This window comes from Nesoenas mayeri, assembly GCF_963082525.1.
Source record: "Nesoenas mayeri genome assembly, chromosome: 20".
Taxonomy (NCBI): domain Eukaryota; kingdom Metazoa; phylum Chordata; class Aves; order Columbiformes; family Columbidae; genus Nesoenas; species Nesoenas mayeri.
Window position 1 is genome coordinate 4,668,213 of NC_137569.1, and position 21,219 is coordinate 4,689,431.

The following is a 21,219-nucleotide window of genomic DNA, read 5'->3' on the forward strand; positions in this document are numbered from 1 at the left end:
GGGTAGTTTTTCTCCTGACGCTCTGTGACATACGGCCGTCCCATGGAAGTGGCCTGGTGACCTCAGCCAGCGAGAGGGAAGTGACAGTGGTGCACTGGAGGGCAGTTATTTTAACATGGCAGCAGCGTGTTTCTGCTTGGCATCTTTCATGTTTACTTGTGGCTTTCTTGTCTCTGGGGCTTCCCTGGTGACTTATTTTCAGAGCTGACTGGCAGCAAATTCAGCAGGTGAGCTCATTTTGGGGCTTGTGCTGTGTTTTGGGGACTTGTGCTATGGACAACAGGATGGGATATGTCTGCTTGAAGCAAGTACTGCTGGTCAGATGGACACATGTGAAAGCATCAATTTGCCCCAGCGTACGAGCTGACTGAACCATTGGCATCTCGTGCTTGTTGGGCAAAGAGCAGCTGGTGACTTGGGACATACCCCTGGCAGCTCAGGATCAGGCTGGGCAGTTGCTGTTGTGTTGACTGTGGATTGTGTTTCGTTGTAGGGTGGAGATGCTGCAGCTGTACGAACGGTGCATCCTGATGGATATTGAATTCTCCGATACCCAGAACGTGGACCAACTGCTGTGGAAGAATGCGTTTTACCAGGTGATTGAGAAATTCCGGCAGCTTCTCAAGGATCCTCAAGGAGAAAATGCCCAAGAAATTCGGAACAAACTGCTCCAACTTCTAGATGAGGTAAGAAGAAAGAAACATCCCCAAACTCCACTAAGCCTTTGGGTAGAATTGGTTAGTGTTTAGAATGGGTTGGTGTTGCTGGACATACTTCTTGATCTTTCTCATATCTCTGCACCTTGGGCCATGCTCCTGCAAGGAAAATGCTCAGACAGATTATCATTTATTGTGGCAAGTGTAGATCCAGGTGGACATCTGTTATAATTTAAACCAGGCTTGTTTTGGTGTGTTTTACCTTAATTTGAAATTGACTTAAGCTAAAATGAAATGAATGCCCTGAAGTGGAAATAAACAGAAGCATTCCTGGAGGTTTGTGACATCTTTATCCAATTTGCTTAAAAGTCATTCCGTTAAACTGTGCAGCTCAGTTTACTCTTAGTCGAAAGCAGGTTGACGGATCTGAGAGTCTGTGATCCGAGAGGATGTGTTTTGTAGAAACAGGTTGGTGGGAAGGGACTGCTGGAGAGCTTTAGTGCAACCTCCTGCTCAAAGCAGGACTCCTCAATCAGGTTGGTCTTGATTTTGTTGGCTCAGTCTTTAAAAAAGCTGTGAGGTTGGAGATCCCCCGACCTCCTCGTTGTTTTCTGAAGAGAAACAGCCCAAACCTCATGGAGAGGGACCTTCTTTCTTGCAGGTGGCAGGGATGGTGCGGTGATTTTGTGCTTGCCATCAGAAAGAATGTAACACCTGAGTACGTGTGTGTTTTGCAGGGCACTTCTTTTTTTGATGGGCTGCTCCAGAAGCTGCAAGTGTCATACCAGTTCAAGCTAGAGGACTACATGGATGGCATGGCTATCCGCACCAAACCTCTGAGGAAAATGGTAGGTCGGCTTCCTCCTAGAGACTTCTCCTCCTATTAATCGTAGACAGTATGCTGAACTCAGCGTGCTGCCCTTGCCAAGAGACAGGCAGCTGTACTTGGAACACATGTCACTATGTTTGCAGGGAATCTTTCTTAGCTGTTAGAGAACTTGTTGAACCAACTCTGGTACTTTAACATTTCTCAGCTTCTTTTGCAAAGAAGAACTTTTTTTGTACCAGCTCTGTGACCAGGGCTCATTAAGGGAAAGAAGTGTCCCAAGGTGCCCTGACTTTGCTTTAGGTACTGAACATCTCTTATTTCTGTCCGTGGAATATGGAATAATGAATGAGGAAAGCTCACAGCTGCGCTGCCTCCGTGGCACTTGACAGCGTATTGCCCTGAGCTGTGAGTGCAGGTGCAAGCGACAGCTGGGAATGGATATTTTAGTCCAGCTCCATTCCCAGAGAGCTGGATTTGTCTAACATCTGTCTTCAAATTGGTCATGGCCTGAAAATCTGGAGAGAGATGGGATGTCATTTTACAGGAGGAGGTGTTTAGGGGATTGGCTTGCCCGTGCAAATGCTGGACCAGTGCCATGGAGCCTTGTCATGTCATTCTGCTGCCCTTTTGTGAGACCTTTGGTGTGTTGGTGACCTCTTTGTAGCTCTCGGCAGTCCCTGGGTGCTCCCAGGGTGCCAGCCGGGGCCGCACAGGTCCCACACAACGTGCTGAATGCTTCTTTGCAGGTGAAGTACGCGCTGATCAGTGCTCAGAGGTGTATGATTTGCCAAGGGGACATTTGCCGATACCGAGAACAAGCCAATGACACCGCAAACTATGGAAAGGCCCGCAGGTATTGTTATTGACTGGGGACCTGAGCACAGCTCTTCTTCTGTCTACAAGGGATGCATCTCATTTCATGCTTAAACTTGCCCCTAGCCAAAGAAACCTTTCCTGTGAAGCTGAAGGATGTATCCTGGCCTGTTCTGCTGTCTGAGGGAGCAAATCAGCAGATCCAGTCACCCTGTAGCCAGCTAGTGTGGAAGTTGTCCCGTGCTGGGAGGGTTTGTGCTGTTGAGGCTGGCAGAATGGCTCGTATTTTCTGGTAGCTTTCCAGCTAGGAAAGGTTCCCATGTGTCCATATGTTCCAACTGCATCAGGAATTACTGCATTTGTTTCTTGTCACTCTTGTTTTTCTGATTTTTTTTTTTTTTCTGGAGCGAAGACTGATGAAGTGGGGGCAAGTGAGCCCAGTGTAGGGAACGGAGCCCTGAAACCTGGAGAGTTCAGGAGAAAGGGCAGGGAAAGCTGATGCTTTTGGGGTCCGTGGGCATCGAGGAGTACAGTGATATCTTGAGGGGACTGCTGGAAACATAGCAGGTTCATGATGTACCTGAACAGTGTTGAGGGATCTGTGTGGCTTGATATAAGCCAGAGAGCTAATAACACAGTGGAGGGAAAATAGGAGAATGGAGGGGTGAACAGACTGCCACTGGATGGATGCCTCTGCTTCTGTGATGATTAAGTATCTTGAAAAAGTTGGAAATAGAATCATAGAGTCATTTAAGTTGGAAGAGACCCTCAGGATCATTGAGTCCAACCATAACCTAACTCTAGCACTAAACCATGTGCCTAGAATGAGCTAAGCAAAAAGTTTGGCCCCAGCTGCCATGGAGCTAAAAAGGCGACTGAGGGAGAAATGTTTCCTGCAGGGGCACAGCGCTGGCTGGATCTGGCTAAACATTCATCTTCAGGCAGAGCCAAGGATGTTTATTTCTGCAGCTGTATGTGCCCCCCCTCTCATGCTGTGCCTCCCCAGGCTGGTGCAGCCTCGCTGCCTGTGCAGGCTCTTGCAGGCAGAGGGCACTTGTGCAAAGGGCCTGTCCCCTGCAGGACTGCCAGCACTGCGATGCAGGGGGAATTTTCACCTTTAACAGCAAGGAAGGCAGCCTGGTGTCCTTTCAGTAACTCTTTCTCTCTTGTTCTTCTCTTCTTCAGCTGGTACCTGAAGGCTCAGCAAATTGCTCCCAAAAACGGGCGCCCGTACAACCAGCTGGCGCTTCTGGCCATCTACACGGTAAGATGCTCATCAGGCAAGGATGTCGCAAGCGCAGGGAGAGCCTCTGGGGTGGCTGTGAGATTCCATCTGGTGGAGAAAGGCATTGTTTAGGGCAGTGCTCGCAGATGTTTGGGTTTTTTTTAAAAAAAAGAAAAGACTTATGTCAGGATGTGCTGTGTGAATCACAGCTGCTGTGGCTCCAGGCAGCTTTGTTAGGTACACGCTACTCCCTCAGGCTATTGGCATTTTGGAGACTGTTCAGTGGGCTGCTGAGAGTGCAGATGTTTTAAAAGTGGGTTGTGTTTCAAGTTGTGCGTGAGATTTCTGTGCTCAAGACCATGCTGCAAAGAGGATGCTGTTCCTGTTTGCCGTGTCTTCACTGAACCTATGGGCACTGGTCTAAGCGACATCCACATGCGACTTTCTTAGGTTTGAGTTTTGCTGGCTGCTCCAGCCATGCAGTAAACCTTACTTCAAGGAAGATGTGACAGCAGATAATGGAGCTGTCAGGCTAGGACCTCTGTTCTTTGTGAAACTCCTGTGGAGTCGTTGCCATATTTATGGTAATGTTGAAAAGAGTTATTTCCTGAGCCATCAGGAATTCAGTATTTAAGCTGTTGTCCTTTATCGTGTTGTCTGCTAAGAGACTGTTTTGTGTGAGCTACTGGGTTGATGGTTTTTCTAGCAGCTTTGGGGCTGAAGCAGGTGAGTCTGCAGGCTGCAGCATCACCTACTGTCCCTAAGCCTGGCACAGGGTTTGCGCTTTGTGCTGGTAGTTGTAGGTGGATGTGGATGGAGAGTTCAAGGTCCTGCTTTTCATACTCTTTGTCAGCCTGTCTGTCTGTCCCAGGTGGTGTAGAGGGAGAGGCCATGTATATTTGAGTGACAGGAAGGCGAAGTATGTGGGAGCTTGGCTTTGAATGCCCCAGAATGAGTGGCAGCTCTGAGTCTGGTTGTGTTTTTGCAGAGGAGAAAACTGGATGCTGTCTACTATTACATGCGCAGTCTGGCTGCCAGCAACCCCATCCTCACAGCCAAGGAGAGCCTCATGAGTCTGTTTGAAGAGACGAAACGCAAGGTGAGCCTTGGAGCAGCTGCCTGTGCTGGTTCTTCCATACTGGAGAGCTGTGGGAGAATCCAGAGAGGAGGGTGATGGGGCTTTTGGACTTGGAGTCACCACTTACCTACTTATAATAAATTCTGTGTTGAGAGTTGGATGAGAGACACAGTCTTTAGGATGATGGTGTCCTTTCTGCCTCTTCTGAGACTCCTTTTGGGCTTGTTTGGGCAGCTGAATCTCTTGTTTCTGGTTCAAAAACTGTAAAACAGCTAAGCTCAGAGAGGGCTGTAGGTTGCTGTGGTTTGCAGCATGGCCTAGGCATGTAGCATGATCATTGCATTATCCTGTAGGTACCTCACAGGGGTGGGCAAGAGAGGCTGAAGTCCCTTTGTGGCCCAGAGGGTCACCTCAAATCAAAGATGCGGCACGTTGGCTGCCACATGCTGCTAGAACTGGACACAGCTGCTCCTGTCCTGGGGCAGCTGGGGTTGAAAACCTCTCACCTGCACTGTCCTATAGCATCAGAAACTAAGTTCTGGACCTGTCAGTGAGTTACTGTGATTCTGAAGCAAGGGGAAGGGCTAATTTCTCCATGTGATTGATTATACTTTTCCTGAACTCTGATCCCTGGGTGATCTGAATCTGTCCTGTTTCCCCAGGCTGAGCAGATGGAGCAGAGAAAACATCAGGTGCTGGATCTGAGCCCCAGCCGCCGGGGGAAGGGCAAGAAACCCACATTGCGACAAGTTGGAGATGATGCCACGCGGCTGGAGATCTGGATCCATCCTTCACACCCCCGCTCCTCCCAGGGCCACGAGTCCGGCAGGGATTCCGAACAGGACAACGGTCTTGGGAACCTCAGCCCCAGCGACGTGAGTACTGCAGGAGGCGGCAGTTGGCTTTGGTGTCATGTGTTTGGAATGCAGCGGAATGACACTGGATCTGTTTTGCTTTCCTGTTGCTAAATTTTCCAGTGTTTTGGCTTTCCCTATGGGAGCTGTGCCTGGGTCAGGCTGCGGAGCTGGTGACCTCGTGCCTCTCATGTTTAAGGCATGTTGTTACCATCCATTTCTTGGCAGCGTGTGCTGGCGTGGCTGATCTGGAAGAGGAGAGGCACAAGCAGAAGAAGCTGTAAAATGCCTCTGCTGAGGGCTCTAACTTGGGTGAGGTTGCTGGTGGGAAATGAGGTCAGATGCTGCAGACCAAGGTTAACAGTGACCCTGTAAGCTTGGAGGCGTGTTCTGGAAGTGGATCACTTGTCCCATTGCCAGATGGTTGGAGGTTTGCACTGGATATGTGAAAACTGTGTGTTCAATTTCCATTATAGGTGTTATATTTGTATTACCTGTTCTGCTGAGAGGCCAGATTGTTGCTTTTTTTTTTGCAAGGATTTAAAATTAAAAAAAAAAGACAGCGTCTCCCAAGTCTGTTGGAGCTGTGTACCTTGCGAGAGGAGCCCGTGAACTCTATTTGTCAGGCAGAGGAATGCAGGCACAGGCAGTGGTGGTCGGGAGCTCATCCTCTAGGAATCCTTGTGCTGCTTTGGCACATGCGGCTTGCAGGAGAACTTGCCAGGGAGCTCTGGGCTGCCTGTCCTAAAATGGCTGTTAAGGATGTGAGTTTAGCAGAGCTGGGAAGACCTTCTCTGCACGCTGCGGGGCCCGGAGCCGCTCAGACACGATTGCACTTTTAGAACTCGTGTGTGACTTCAGCTGGGTGGAACTGGGGTGAAGTCTTGGAGCTTTGAAAGATAAGCTCTGGCACACAGCTGCAGCATTTTTAAGACGTTACTGCCCTTGGTTGTTTTCCCTCTCCTCAGCTTCTCTTCTGGAGACCTTTGCTTCCTCAGCATCATTGAAAGGAGCGTGCCAAGCTTTAGCCTCTCCATAAATCATTGATGAAGATGGTTTGACATAAGATGCTGTGAGTGTTTTTGAGGCACTAGGGGTTTCTCTTTGGCAGTGCTCCCATGTGAGACGGTGTAACGGCTTAGCAAAGTAAGGGTTGGTGATGTCTTGTTGTTTATTATAGTGCAGTGCTGTTTGCTAGAGCTGGCCCTTGGTCTGTTCACTGGGGGGCTGTGCTCTCTGAAGTGCAGGTCGCTGCCAATGCCTGTACAGATTGTGTGTCTGATTACTACCATTAGTCTTGATTTCTTCATCTGTTTGAAATGTTGGCTTGTTGAAAGCACAGGCTTTCTGATCATGGAGAGGCCAGACAATCAGAAATTTGATGGCAAAAGGGGAAGCTGCGGGTGCAGTTTCGGGCACTGCTGTGGTGACGCACTCTGCTCGTGTTGGCACAATTAATGATGGGACCGTAACATGGCCATCTCACCAAACGGATCTGCGCTGAAAATAACCAGGTGACAAGAAAACCTTAAGCCTGTGTCTCTGCCAGAGCTCCCGTGCTGTGAAGCTCTGGGCTGGATAAAGACAGCAGCTCTTTGGGAAGCTCTGGACTCCTTGCTGCTTGAAGCTACAGCCTCTCACCCTCTGACTCATGTCTCTGGGTGGTTTCTCCTACGGAAAGGAGCGCAGCAGCCCGTGCGTTGCCACGGTGTGGCACTGTTTGGCCTCGCAAGGTCCCTGCCCACGCCAGGGACCGGCAGCAGCCCTGGTCCTGGCAGCCCCTCTGCCCCATGTCCTGCAGCTGGGCGGATGGGAACAGCTCTTCTCCCAGGGGACGTGTGCCAGCGCCTACGTGTCATTTGGGGGAAATGAGTCTAGACTGTGTCACCGCCTCCTTGGTCCCTTCCTTGACAGCTTTAGCCCTTGAAAAGACTGAGATGAGCCGTGTTCTTTTGTTTGTACTGACAGCTCTGCTCTGCAGGTAGCTCCTTGGGTATTGGTCTTTACGGCAGCTATTTCTGGGCCACAGAATGCAAGAGTAGAATGGGAAAGTGTTCAGCTTTCAGAAGTAGATGCAACACCACCACGAGTGTAGACCCTGACTGCGCTGGACACGTACAGGGCAGAGGTGTAGGAGAGAGGCTCTTTCTTCAAAGCCAGCCCAAGCCAAAGGTGTTTTTACTGTGGAGATGCTGTTCATTGGTGACAATGAATTGGTTTGGGATGTTTTCTGTCCGCAGTGGGTGCTTGCTTGATTGTGCAGACAGTCAGGTGCCAGCCCTGTGACGTGGCACACGTGGCAGGGAGATGCTGAACAATTCCTCTCCCAGGAGCTGCTGATGCGCGCGCTGTCCCTGTCAGCGAGCAGCGCGTCTGCTCAGCACATGCTTACACATCTCCTCTCAGTGCTGACTTCATTTTTCCTTCTGTAAGAAGACACATCATTACTTTATTTCAGGGTTAGGAGCCAACTGGATGCAGTTAGTGAAGTGTGATGGCAAGTCTGCAGAAGGCCAGCTCGCGCTGCGGCCATTGCTGTGACGAGGGGAGGTGACACGCAGTGCTGACTCTTTGCTCTGGCACTCTGTGGTTAGGTAGAGGCTTGGCATAGCTGCTGCTTTCACAGTTTGCTACATCATGTTTTCTAGGAAGGTGGAGCTGGAAGAACGGACCATCTGTCCACACTGAGGGGCACGTTCCTCCTTTTTGCCCATTCCTCCCTATCTGGATTTGGTGCTGCTGGCATCGAACGTGTGGGACAGTTTCAAAGCGAGCTGAAGGAGTGTTTGGGTTGTAGCCTGCCTGTTTCATGCGTCAGGTTTTGTCCGTTATGCCTGTAGTCTTTTGGGGTTTCATTCTGTGAATGGCTGTTCTCTGTGGTTTCTTTGTGTGTTTCTGGGTGTGCAATGGCAGGAGAGTCCAGGCTGAGCCAGTGCCCTGATGACCTGGCGATGTTGGGTCAGTTTGTGTGGGATTCCAATCAGAAATGCAAAAAAAAGGAGGCTGAACCAATGAGCTTGTGTTGCTTATTTAAAAACAGCTGGACAGGGCAAAATGAGCTGAAGAGCTGAATCCCTACCATGTCTTCTCTGCCACTGGTTTCACTTGCCGTGGGTCCCTATTGATCTTAAATCTGATAGTACCGTATGCAGCTTACTGCGCAGATAGATGGTGAATTGGTAAAGTAAACAGGGCAAACGTGCTGTCAGCCTCTTGAGAAAGTGTTAATATTACACTGAGTTTGAGATTTTAATCACCCCTGTCAGGAAGCGCTGAGTTAAGGTTCCCACAGTTGCTGTTGCCCGCACTCTGCAGTGGATATTTCCTCGTGTTATCACGCAGAGTGTGTGCACTAATAAAGATTACTCCATCACTGCAGCTAAGATGAGGGAAGAGAGCTTTTCCCTTGGCACAACAGCCACACCAGTAATTGAATAATTCTTCTCTCCAGATGTCTGAATACTTCAGCATCATTAGAGAATTAAGTCCAGCCTCTTCGTGAGAGGTCAGTCTTGTAGAGCCATCAAAAGTTTGATAGGGCCACCCAAAAAGCTCTTAGAAAAGCTAAGGCTGGAGTCGAGATCTCTTGTCTTAGCCCTGCGTGTCGGCTGCAGGAACCTTCTCGTTTCTCAGGCTGGGGGTCTCTCGGCCACTTTGCTCCATCAGCCCGTCCTTTGCTGGGACCGGTCACATGCGGGAGGGCTGGTGACGTGTGTTCAGAGCTGGGGTCGCCTTGATGTCACCACCCGTGGTCCCTACGAGCTTCTGGTTTGTTAAAAGGCTGTTGTGGTGCGAGGCGGGCGCCTCCAAGCGTGGCGCAGCTTGGCTCGTGCAAATACACCCTGTTTACTGCGAGCAGCTCCCTTCACGCTGCCTTTCTCACCTTGTTACTCTTTTTCCATTACATGTGATGAGAAATAAGTGACAGGCAACAGTGGAAACGATATATTGCTATAATGGTGGTTGTTCTTCCATATAGGTGCATGGATAAGATGCTGCTTGGGGAACTCGTTGTTTCTGGAGTGTCTATCCTGAGTCTGCTGGGCTTTGGAGCGTTTCTCGGCGCTGCCAGCGTGGCTGGGTGCTTTTCCTCAGGATAGTGAAAGACTGACCTTTTCTGAGCAGACTCCTGAATAATCCCTGCTGGGCTCCCCCATTTGCTACCTCCATAGTGTCAGGTGGGCAGAGTGCTCAGAATGGTCCTTTTTTAGGAGCCTCTGATCTGGAAGGTAAATCCAGGTGACTGGGGCTGTGCCTCTGGTTTAGATGGGCAGTGTGAAAGTGCAGGTGCGCCTGTGTTCCCCCTGCTGCTGGGAGATATCCCCCCAAAAGAGTGACCCTGTGGGGTGTGCATGATGCCCCAAAACCCACTGCTGGCTCTTGCCTGCTTTCAGGGGTTTTTTACCCAACACTGTGTCTGTGCAAAGAATGGAGGGGATGGAAACCACCAGACCAGCAGCTCCCGGAGATGCCCAGCAGTTATTTCTACTGAAACCATTTCTCACACCTGTTAAACATCTGAGCTGCACCAGAGCAGCGGCATAGGTGTGTCCCCAAAGGAAGGAGACACACGGGGGAATGTTCCTTCTGGTCATCTCAGTGCATGAGCTGGTAGCAGGATATACACAAGGTCTTACAGAAAGGCCTCGGGTCAGGCTGCCATCTGCGCCTTGTGTTAAGTTGGGAGGTTTGTCTCTTGCTACGGGTAGGTGCTCCCTTGTACATGACATGAGTGACCCCATCTGTGGTCTGTTGTATTTTGGTCTGTCCTGGTGTCCACACCTCTGCAGCGCTGCGAGCCTCTGCTGAGCCTCCGTGCAGCACAAAGCAGGCAGAGAAGCTCTCGGGGGTGGGAATGGCACCAGCGATCAGCTGTCTCTCCTTACTTCCATCCTTTATCCACCACCCACCTGGAAAAGCAGCAAGAGATGTTGCATCCTGAATTTGTGTGCCCAAAGCAGGACCTGAGAGGGAGAAACCTGCAGTTCCCTCTGTCCTGCCTCCTTTCCTCACCCCGCGAGCTCGCAGGAACCCATCAGGTTTGGTTACTCATTTGTGGAGGTCAGGACTAGGTCTCGGGTTTTTTCCCTTTGTGTTTAGGAAACGGTTTACAAACTGTTTTGAGCACAGGGGAGCTGATGCCGTGCGAAAGAGGTTTCTCAGCCTCTTCACTGCTGGGCTCGCGCTCATTCTCTGCCCTGCCTCGTTTTCTGTAATCTCTTTCTCGGTTGGCAGCGTGAGTGTTTCTCAGTGCTTTCCTCAGCCTGCAGCCCCTCTGCCTCCTAATATGACCTCGGTCACTAAACCACCTTGGGGCTTTATTTTTACTCTAGCCGTTTCGTTTCACGTGGTAAGGTTTAGTTTCTTTCCCCTAGCAGTGAGAAGGCTTCTCTGCAGAGGAAGTAAAAGAGTGCCAGGCTGCAGTTGAAACTGGTTAAACACTAAAACCACACTCCTAGCCTCTCTGGGTTTGAGACGTGACATTCAGCCATGCAACTTAGCACTGGCTTATTTTTTTTTTGCCTGCCAGTCGTGCACCCTCTCTGCACTTTTTTTAATAAACGTTGGGTTTTTTTACTTTAAATGCTGCTAAAAAATAATCTCAGCTGCAGTTCCTGCATTAGTGATCCTACAAGAAATGCCGTTGCCCCTTGCCTGGGCTCATGATCTGCCATGGTTGCTCAGTGCTGCTCCGCTGAAGCTCCCAGAGCTCGGTTTTACCAATTTAGCCTGTGCACATATATCTTGTAGAGACCACATGTTGCTTTCCAGCGCAGCTTGACCTTTTGTCACTACCCAGAAAGTGAAGGCTGAGCTATTGGTAAGAGTTTCCAGAAGTTGGTGATGATATTTCTTTTTTCCTTTTCTTTTTAGACCATGTTGGTGGTTTTATTTAAGTGTAAAGAACAAGGCAAGAACTAATATTACTTGAATGGAAGAGACACTGACATGTTCTCCTTCCGGTAACAGGCATCTGGTGCTAATTAACGTGTGTAGAAGTATCGAGGTGGATCAGAGGTGGGAGCAGTACAAGGACATCAGTGGCTTGTGCCTGTGCGAGGGGCTCTGCTGTATCCCACTGCTCAGAGAGGCTGCGGTCAGGGGGCGACACTTCAAGTTTCAACAAGCTTCTCATACTCTAAACCCAAGTACAGTCATCCAGAAACCGCCTTTCCCTGTCAGTCACTCTTTCCTCATTTCCTCTCCTGCTGGTGCTGATCAGCCGGGGATTTGTGTGTAACCAAACCCCCTCCTGCTGCTGCACATCAGGCCTTGCTCGTGGTGGCGGGTTTGGTGCTGCGGGGTGATGTTGGGAGGGAGAGTTTGCACTTTGGATGAGAATATTGCCAGAATTGGCAATACAGGTAAAGGAAGTAAAATGCCTAATAGCAGGGTTGGGAAATTTCCCAGAGCGGTGATTTGTCTTTTGTTAGTCTAACCTTGATCTTTGTCCGAAGCTGACTCAGGCCAACGTTTTCTGCTGTCTGCTGTACGCTTTTTTTTTTGGGATGGGCACCTCATATTCTGCAGCCAAACCTCTTAATTCTGCCACGGGGAATGTTTGTTTCGCTTCGATATTGAATGAGGCATTTCCAGACAGGCTTCGCATCCACTGTGGAGGTGGGTATTAGGAAAGAAACTTCCTTCCGGAGGATCAGGGAGTGGAACCTGCTGGAATCTGTGTCATTTCCTCTGTCCTTGGCTCTACTCTTCCTCCCAAGCAGATTTCTTTGCTGCGTGATTCACAGTGCAGACGGATATACCTTCACACCCTGGGTTGTGCTGCCCAGGTAGGAGCGAAGGCTCCAGTACTGCTCCAGGGATGCAACAAGGTGCAGAATTACCTCCAAGTTGTAGGAGCTTTGGGCACGGGCTGCCTGGGAGCGGCCGCCGTTAGCCCAGCCGGGAGAGCGAAGGTTGCGTGCGATAATGCTGTCATCCTTCTGGAAGGCTCTGACTTTGCTCAGCCTGTCGTCCAAATGTCTTCTCTGCTGGCCTAACTCCATCCCGAGCCTTTCAGGGTTAGAACTCTTCAGTCTTCACCTTCCTTAATTTCTCGTATTATCTCTCTCCTTTGTGCTTCAACCCCACAAATAATGTTCTCTGGAGTAGTGAAGAAGGCTGACAACACCCTGAGCTACATTAACAGGAGATCTCTTGTGACCAGAGCTCATCACACGTTGCTCAGTGTCATTTTTTTGTCACAGGAAGGGGCTGCTGTCTCCTGGCAAGCGGTATGTGTTTAAGCTGGGTTTTTTAGCTGATTGTGGCTGCTTCAGCATGTGGCCTCCTGCTTACCTGCTGTCCGGAGAGAGGCTCTGCCTGGGTCATCTCCTGTTCTGCGCTTAACCAGCTGCAGCCTGGAAGAGCTGAGCTTGTATCCTAAATGACCTGCAGCACCAGAGCCAATTTGTACAAAGTTTTGTGTTGAAAGTTAACTTGATATCTCAGCTGAGGACTCTCTGGCATGTTTGCGTAGATTCATAGAGTTTATAGCCAGCAGGGACCATTAGATCATCTAGTCTGATCTCCTGTATATCGCAGGTCCTTAAATTTCACCCTGCTACTCCTGTATGAAGCCAAATAACTTGTGTTTGGCTAAAGCTGAACTTCCAGAAAGACATCCAGCCTTGAGAATCCACCCTTTTCCTGGGGAGTTCATTCCAGTGATAATTGCGCTGGTTCTGAAACGCTTACACCTTGTTTCCAGAGTGAACGTTTCCAGTTTGTTCTTGTGCTTTGCTATTCTGTGTAAAGAGCCCTTAAGTACCACGGAGGCACTTCACACCCTGCTATCAAATCGCCTCCCAGCCTTTTTTGATACACTAAACAGATTGAGCTGTTTTAAGTTTTTCACTGTAAGACATCATTTCTAGCCTTCTAATCACTTTTATGGCTGTTTTATTTTTGATCCTTGCCAGTTTTTCAGCATCCTTTTTGAAATAAAGGCACTAGAACTGGGTGCAGTATTTCAGTGTCAGCCTCGCCGCTGCCGTCTATAGTTGTAAATGTGCTGTCCAGTGCTCTGCTCGTATGTCTAAGGGACGTATTAACCCTTTTTACTGGACTTCTCATTGGAATTTAACCACTGTAGTCCCTAGAGCCTCTCTGGAGAAGCTACTTTGGGCACAGTCTCCTGCAGATTTAATTTGACATAATCCCAGAGGTACAACATGACATTTGATGCTGGAAAATCGCAGATTTTGAAGCGATTATAATAACCTTGTGGCTGCAGCCATCGTTACTGCTCCTTTTGCCTTCGTGTTACAGGCAGTTTGACAGCAGAATTTCCTTTCAGTCTGTTGATGAAAAGCATTGCCAGTGAGTCTCTACCAACCTCTTTCCATCCAGTTCAGTGAGGGCCCCCGAAGACCCCTGCTTTTTCAGGGCTTACTGAATCAGTTTTTAATCTCTTTAATGCTAATATATTTTTCAAGAATGTTGCGTATTACTAATTCATAGAAACCAAACTTAGATGCAGTTTTGGTTGGAAAGGAAATAACATGCACATAAATATTCTATTCGACCCGTTTTCATTAAATTAAAACTTCTGCTGGTAAATTTGTTGTTAAATAACGCTGAATTTATTTATAGGTCAGATATTTGTTCTGGAGCCAGTCAAGTTACTACTGCTTGATTTTTACGTTATCAAAGTGCACTATATTCTTGCTTGTGTGTCTCATCTCACCTGCTCCCTGCAGTGATGAAGGAAAAAATCAAAAGCTCGTTGGTTTTGCTGAGTTGCTTCCTAAATGCCTCTTTTTCTCTTGCTGGATTGCTGACTTGTAACTCTTACAACCATGAGATGTGTCGTGGAGCTGCTGCCCTGCAAAAGATGAGGAAGCTGCATGAGTGTCTCAAAGTCTCTTTACCTGTAAATTAATTTTGCATGCCTCAAGGCCACGGTACATCAGGGTTCCCTCTTTATTCCCTGTCATAGCAGATTGGATTTGACATTTGTGCAGCGCCTGATCCTGAGTATTCAGGACTCTTACTGGAATTGCTTCTAACGTTATAGAAATTAATCTGGTTCAGGGCAGGACGTTGCGACTGCTGAACAGAAACCTGCATGTGGCAAGAAGGAGCCAAGGAGAGCTCAGTATCCATTTGTGGTTGCAGGTGGTATATGAAGAGGAATGATTACAGTAATTAGCCCAACTGGAATTTGCCCACAGCTCTGCAGGTACTTTGTAAATACTGCAAAAATGCCAGACGATCTTAATAGCCCTTTTGTCTCTTCTCCTTTGTGTAGGTAGCTGTTTGCACCAAACACTTCCCACCAGCACTTTACTGTTACAGGTGCAATTGCAACAGCAACGAAAAACCAACCTCCTGCTGGTATATTGCCAGTCGAGCCCACTGCAGCATCCTGGGCTTTTCAGGAAGCTGTATCAGTGCTTGGTGTTATTTCAGTGAGATACTGCTGCAGCAAATACCCGCCAGAGCTGAGCCTTGCAGCTTTGGGACAGCATGGGATAAAGGTTTGTAAGGCTGGCTCCAGGGCAGGTGAAAAACAGGAATAATCTTAATAATTAACATGGTTCTTCTAGCCCTTGAGCTGCAAGTGAGAACGTGGCATGGTTTGGGTACTGGGATGTTATTTAATACTTGGGGTGAGCGTGGTACGTGTTTTGGAGCAGATCAGCGTGGCTCTGTGGTCTGTGTCCCAACCCCTTGTCACTGAGGAGACCTCTGGACCCAGGAGAACGTCCTGCTGTGCTCCAGTCCCTTCCACACCGGTGGAAACAGTGCATTTGTTACAGGCGGTTTTGCATCTGGTCTCTTGATTAATGGACTTGTCTTTTGCAGCCTATTTTGACTCTGACACCACTTTCTGCTCCACAGATGCTTTGCTGATGTTGAAGAAAGTTTGCCTCCCTTGATAAAGACCAGATCCTGAAATTTACTTCCAAACCTGAAGTAACAATTTTTAACTTGAAACACTTTTTCCCCAGGAGTGACCGCTCCAGAATCCTTCCCTTATTTGGTGCCTCCTTCACAGCTGGGACTGATGCTCAGGTGCCAAAGCTTTGTGAGCTCCTCGCCATGAGCCAAATGGATCTGTGCTAGGTTTGAACATGGCAGCTCCGTATCCCATCGTGGGTCGTGGTATTGCTTGTCCTCTGCACCCTGGTGACATTTCCAGTGTTCCTGTGCTGGGGTGGGAGACGCATTTTCAACCCTTTTTGGTCAGTCTCTTGAGGCTGGGTCTTGCTTTCGTCTTTTCTGGCTCAAGACATGACAAACCTTTCCTGAAGCTGTCTGGCCGCCTCTGTTCTGCGTGCTGTCAGGCCGTACTCCGCGTGGCCTCGCGGTGATTTGAGCTGGCTGTTCCAGGGCTGTTTGCTATCTCTGCGCTCAGCTGCTCCGTGAGAGGTTTGTTAGTCACTGTTGATTTCTTCCATGGTAACAAATCCAGTTTGGTTGGCAGCGCGGTGTGTGAATGCTCCCCGAGCAGCAGTGGGCTGCTTCCTCTGGTGAGGTTGCCTCTTCCCAGGTGGATTTAGTCTGTCTGCACATGCTGACTCATGACAGCCCAAACAGCTGTTTTCAGCTTCAGGCACTACTGTGTGCAGGGACCCCTTCTTCTTCTTGACAGCTGGTTTGTTTTTATAACTAATGCCTTCACTATATGCTCATAACTTCCATATCTGTGATGCCCACTTTTCAACTGGAAGGGCCAAAAAATCCATTTTTTGACATAGTTTCATTGTTGTATAAGCCTTGCTTGGTGGGCTCTTCCCAGGTGGCTGACTGGGAACAGCCAGATTTGCTTCCCCATCCCAAGGAGCAAACCTGTCTGCAAAGGGCAGCGCTGCGAGCCCCAGCATGGGCACAAGTACCACTTTTGGGAAACTTGGACTGTGCAGGGAGTGAGATAAAGGCAGGGAGTTGTCACAGGACTTGTGCTGGGACCATGAGAGTGGTGAGCACCCCGGCAGGGCTGTGGGGAAGCGTTCCTCTCCGCCGTGCGAATGCAGAACAGCAGATTAGGGGACTTCTCTCTCTGCCCCAAATCTGGGCAGCTCGGTGGAAGTCACTGTTTCCCTTTTGGCGTGAGAAGCAGCATTTGACAGGAGAAGCAGGGAGGGCTCCCGGAGACTGAGGGACAGGTGAGTCACTAGAGAAGGAGTCATTCAGAGAGAAGCCCAGTCAAAGCAGCCCGTGGCCTTAGCGTGAACTCGGAGATGAAAGGTCCAAAGTTAAGTGATGAGCTCATCAAAACCTTGAGGCTGTGAGAGAAAAAGTGATGAAAGGAGCACGAGATGTGCCTGCTTGAGATGCCACAGTACTGGGGCACACAGGTCTCTGCCTGGGCTTGCTGAGTTCATGCTTAAGTTGGCAAGAGGTATGAAACGTGCTTCTTTCCTAGAGGCAGGTATCCAGCTCCCTTTAAAAAAATATGTGTATATATATGAGCATATCTATGTCCCAGTTCAGCACTGGTTCCTGTGGAGTGTGACTGGTTGCTCCTTGGGATTGTGAGTGAAAAGGCTGAGCGTGAAACTTGCTCTCAGAAGATGGGGGTGAAGCCGAGGTCCTGGCGAGCCCTCCCGGAGCCGAGCGCGGGTGTCACTTCCCATTCAAGGTGGGGAGTTTTGGTTCTCCCCTGCTGCCGGTAAAGCAGCGCGGGGATTGCAGGGTGAGGGCACCCGGGGCTGTGGGTGAACGTGGGCCCTGGAAAAACTTCTGCCCCGATTTCTTCTTTTCCCCCACGTGCAGCTCTGCCGATCAGCGTGGCGACACGCTTTCCGGTAGAGATGGGTCAGGCCAGAGGTCTTTTTCTGTATCCCCCATCAGAGAGCCCAGAGCATGGACCCCTTCTCCAGCTCCACCACCCTAGCAAGGCTCGGACTTGTTAGGCTGTGTCTCTGTCAGGGTATGTGATCACGGCTGGAGCCGCAGAGCTGGTCACAAACCAGCTTTCTACCTCGTGGAAAAAAGAGTATATGTTAACCGTTTTGAGCTCTGAGCTGCCTTGGTGTCCTAAGGAGGGTGGTGGAGAAGTGGCTCTATCAGGCTTTGCTGACAGGGTGAATAAGGGCTTTGCTGTGCTGTCCCAGTATTCCCCAGTCTCTTCTGGGTTTCATCTGCAGAGTTAATAAAATGGTGGCAAATAAAGTTGAGTTCCAGTGGAAAGGGCTCTTTAGGGCAGCAGTAAAATAGTGAGTAAGCAAGAACCCCTTGCTGCGGGGGCCAGTTTAATTGGTCTGGCTTGTTTTATGAGACAGGTTTTATGTTTAAACTCGCACATGGCCCAGGAGCGACTCTGCAGCAGGGCATCATTCTCCTGCATGGGTCCTCCGGGAATGCAGCCCGGGTTAATTACACCTCGCCGAGCAGCTGGCGTAAGTCTTGGTGTGAGCCGAGGGGTTCAGCAGATGAGGGTGGAAGGTGACACAGAGCTAGGACTGCCCGTGATAACCATACCTTGCAGCCAGGCCTGGCAGGGAGCTCCGTGCTGCCTGGAGGCACTGACCGGTGCCTATTCTGCATGTGTCTGTCTGGGCATTGTCACAGCCCTGCTGCTGGCCTCGTCCTCCCTCCGTACCTGTTTCCCCCGTAAATGGAGGTGGCATCGCTGACCTTTATAGAGGGATCCAAGCTATAAACATGCGTGGATGGGAGCAGAGCGGCGGTGCTCAGGCTGGGTCGCTTCTGGTCAGTGTCTCCGTGCACGGTGCTCAGGGCCTGGCTTTTCTCACCGCGCTGAGGCTCTGCAGGCGCGGGAGGGAAAGCTGCTTGCTGTGGAGAAGGTAAGAGCGAGGCCAGTCCACTCCTGCTGTGACACAGCCACCTCCAGGGCCAGGCAAAGTGACAACTTAACCACCCACAGCCTTCTTCAAAGCCTTTTAGATAAGGACTGGGAAAGCCTGAGCTGGCAGAGCTGGCTTAAAGCAGCAGCAGGTAATTATTCAAGTCAGGTTTTGGTGTTGCTGGACCTAATGCCATCCCTAGGGACATTCCAGGCCAGGCTGGACAGGGCTCTGAGCAACCCGAGCTGGGTGAAGATGTCCCTGCTCATGGCCAGGGTTGGACTGGATGAGCTTGGAAGGTCCTTTCCAACCAAATTATTCTATGATTCTGTGATTCTAAGCAGGGCGGGAAGCTGCCATCATGCCATCATTGTGCCATCATGCCATCATGGTGCCGTCATGGTGCCATCATGCCGTCATGGTGCCATCATGCCGTCATGGTGCCATCATGCCATCATTGTGCCATCATGCTGTCATGGTGCCATCATGCTGTCATCATGCCACGTCCCCCTGCATCTCCTGAGCTCTGTGATGCTCAGGTAACTCAATGGCAGCATCGCTGCCGCAAACTTTCTGGGGCTCCTGGGTTTAAACAAAACGATGCAGCATCACCCCAGTGTCCCTTTGCTCCTGAAAGCTGCTCCTGGCTGTGCCGTGAACTCGCCGCGTCGCTGTTTCTCCACCAAACCTCTGGTGCGGACGCTCCCCCCACACCACGGGCACCGGCTTCCTTAGGTTAATTGTGGGTTTCGCCCTTTGGGGACTCGTTTCACTTGAGCCCTTAGGCCGGGCTGTGCTGCGGCCTCCCGGGGCGCGGGATCCGGAGCCGTTGGGGCCGGTGTCCCGGGGCCGGCAGAGGGCGCTGTGCCTCCACCGCTGCTCCAGCTGTTTGGCACTTGCCGGTGGCTCCGTGCGGGGAGTTTGTAAGAGTTTGGGCATGTCCATTTGGTTCCCATCTCCAGTGCCACCCCCAGCATCCCGGCCAGGTTCTTCTGTCACTGGGGACATTCTTAATTCACAGGAAATCGGAGAGAGTTTAATTGTTTTCTCCTCTCCTTTTTTTTTTGTTTTTTTTCCCATGCAGCTGAACAAAAGGTTCATCCTCAGTTTTCTCCATGCCCATGGGAAGCTGTTTACCAGGATTGGGTAAGTGTGCAGGATGTTTATTTTATTTTCCTACATTACAAGTCTTTTTGGAATTTAATATTGTTAGCAACTAAGCTGTGTTTGGAGCTGAGGGCACAGGGTGTGAATTCTTGCAGGCCTAGCCTCCTGGTTCTTATTCTCCTTACCCGCCCTCCCATCCGCACTGCTTATTGTTTGGGCTTTTTTCTTCTCCCACCTCAAGGCCTAATCCTGCCCATGCAGTGGGACGCTCTGGCAGAGGCTGAGCCCAGCCAGGTGTTACATACACGGGAGGGACTAGGAGCTGTTTTCTCTCTCTCCCATCACCTAACCATGCTCTGTTCCTCTTAATTTCTGGTTTTACCCCCTTCTCCCATTCTCCCCACTCTTAGCCAGCAGAGAGGTGGCTCTGGGGGCTCTTGGTCGCTGCCATCTGCGAGGAGCACGAAGCCATCAGGATAGAACCATGCGGTGGCTGAAAGCTGCCATCCAGAGCGTGTCGAGACAAGCCTTGCCCTTCACCTCCTCACTGCCGTTTCCATGAAAGCCTCGTAACTGAGAGCTGCCCTGGCTGTGAGAACAGGTTTATACAAGGTGCCCTTGGCAACATCTGTCAGAAACTAGTTTCAAGGAATTGAACAGCTACCCCTGAAGCAGAGCAAGCTCGGTTTAGACCTGGGTTAAAATCCCGGCCTGGGAGGCATCCATCTGACCCAGAGAGCAGAGCTCAGCCTCACTGCCGATGGATCTGTCCCCACTGCGGGTCCAGACGGGCCCTTGCTGTCCCGTGGTGGGGCAGGTGTCATAGAGACCTTGCGTGGGTTCAGGTGGTCTCTGGCAATGGTGATCTCTGCTTGAGATGGCCGGTGCTTCCTCAGCAGATGTAATCTCATGAGCTCTGTTGGCTCTTTCAGTCTCTTGTGGAACTAATGGCTACAAGTTACAGGGTTGAGAGACCTTTTCCAGGCCACTTAGTTAAGGATAGTGCGGTGCAAAGTGGCATCTTGTCCCTCTTGTCGTTTTTTTTAACTCAGAGGTACAGTTCCCTGCCTCTACATGTCCCCTTTCCCCCCTGGAGCAGGGAAGCACAGCAGTGCAGGACACAGCACTGACCCTGCCGCGCATCCCGAAACCTCAGCGCTTGCTCCATCCAACACACTCTCTGCGGTTGCGCGTGCGTGACATTGGACCCTTCGTCCAGGAGCTCAGGAGCTGCACTGGCCAATTTATTAGCGATCCGATTGTCTGAGGGCCAGGGAGAGAGCAATCCGCTTGCTGCCGGTGCTGCTGATCTCTCCCTGAGTCACAAGGCACTGGTTACCTGCCTGCAGTGTGGAGGCAGAGCTGGATGTCCTGCTGCCCACAGGCAAAGAGGAGAAAAGCTTCAAGAGCCCGCGAAAAAGGTTTGGTAACTGCAGCGCATCTGTACCAGAGGGCAGAGCGTCCGGGGAGCTGCTGGTCCTGGGCTCTGTGGGGCCGTGCTCGCAGCCCAGCGCCGGTTGAACGCGTGCCAGCAGGGGATTAATGGGGATGCTGCAGGGATTGCTTGCACATTTGGCTCCTGAGACTTTTGTGAAATTAGGATGCGGCGGTTGCTTCCCAGGACAGTAATTTAGAAAACCCAAGTATGTTTAATGGTAGAATATCCCCTGAAGTACTTAGAAAGGAACTAGAAAGTAATACCATGACACGGGAAGAGAAAATCATCCAGCCCTGCTAAACAGCTTCCGTGCTTAAAATAGGGAAAAGGTGAGGAATAGTTGAGTCTTCTTTGGGCAAGATCTGCAGTGATTTATCTGTAAAAGGTACAGAAAAGGTGATGTTGCCTTAATTGGACTCTTTTGCTCCGAAAACCACAGGTAAGCAATTTATTAAAAGCTT

The 21,219-nt window shown here is 50.2% G+C and overlaps 1 protein-coding gene across 2 annotated transcripts in view; it reads left to right on the forward strand.

Annotated features, from left to right (window-relative positions):
• SMG6 (SMG6 nonsense mediated mRNA decay factor) overlaps nucleotides 1-21,219 on the forward strand; it is a 107,987-nt gene that overhangs the window by 3,962 nt on the left and 82,806 nt on the right. For both annotated transcript variants that reach the window (XM_080357239.1, XM_080357240.1), the window contains exons 3-9: nucleotides 494-686; nucleotides 1,394-1,504; nucleotides 2,232-2,338; nucleotides 3,484-3,562; nucleotides 4,512-4,622; nucleotides 5,264-5,476; nucleotides 19,298-19,359. In XM_080357239.1, the coding sequence (XP_080213365.1) occupies nucleotides 494-686; nucleotides 1,394-1,504; nucleotides 2,232-2,338; nucleotides 3,484-3,562; nucleotides 4,512-4,622; nucleotides 5,264-5,476; nucleotides 19,298-19,359 (876 nt within the window). The remainder of the gene's footprint in view (nucleotides 1-493; nucleotides 687-1,393; nucleotides 1,505-2,231; nucleotides 2,339-3,483; nucleotides 3,563-4,511; nucleotides 4,623-5,263; nucleotides 5,477-19,297; nucleotides 19,360-21,219) is intronic.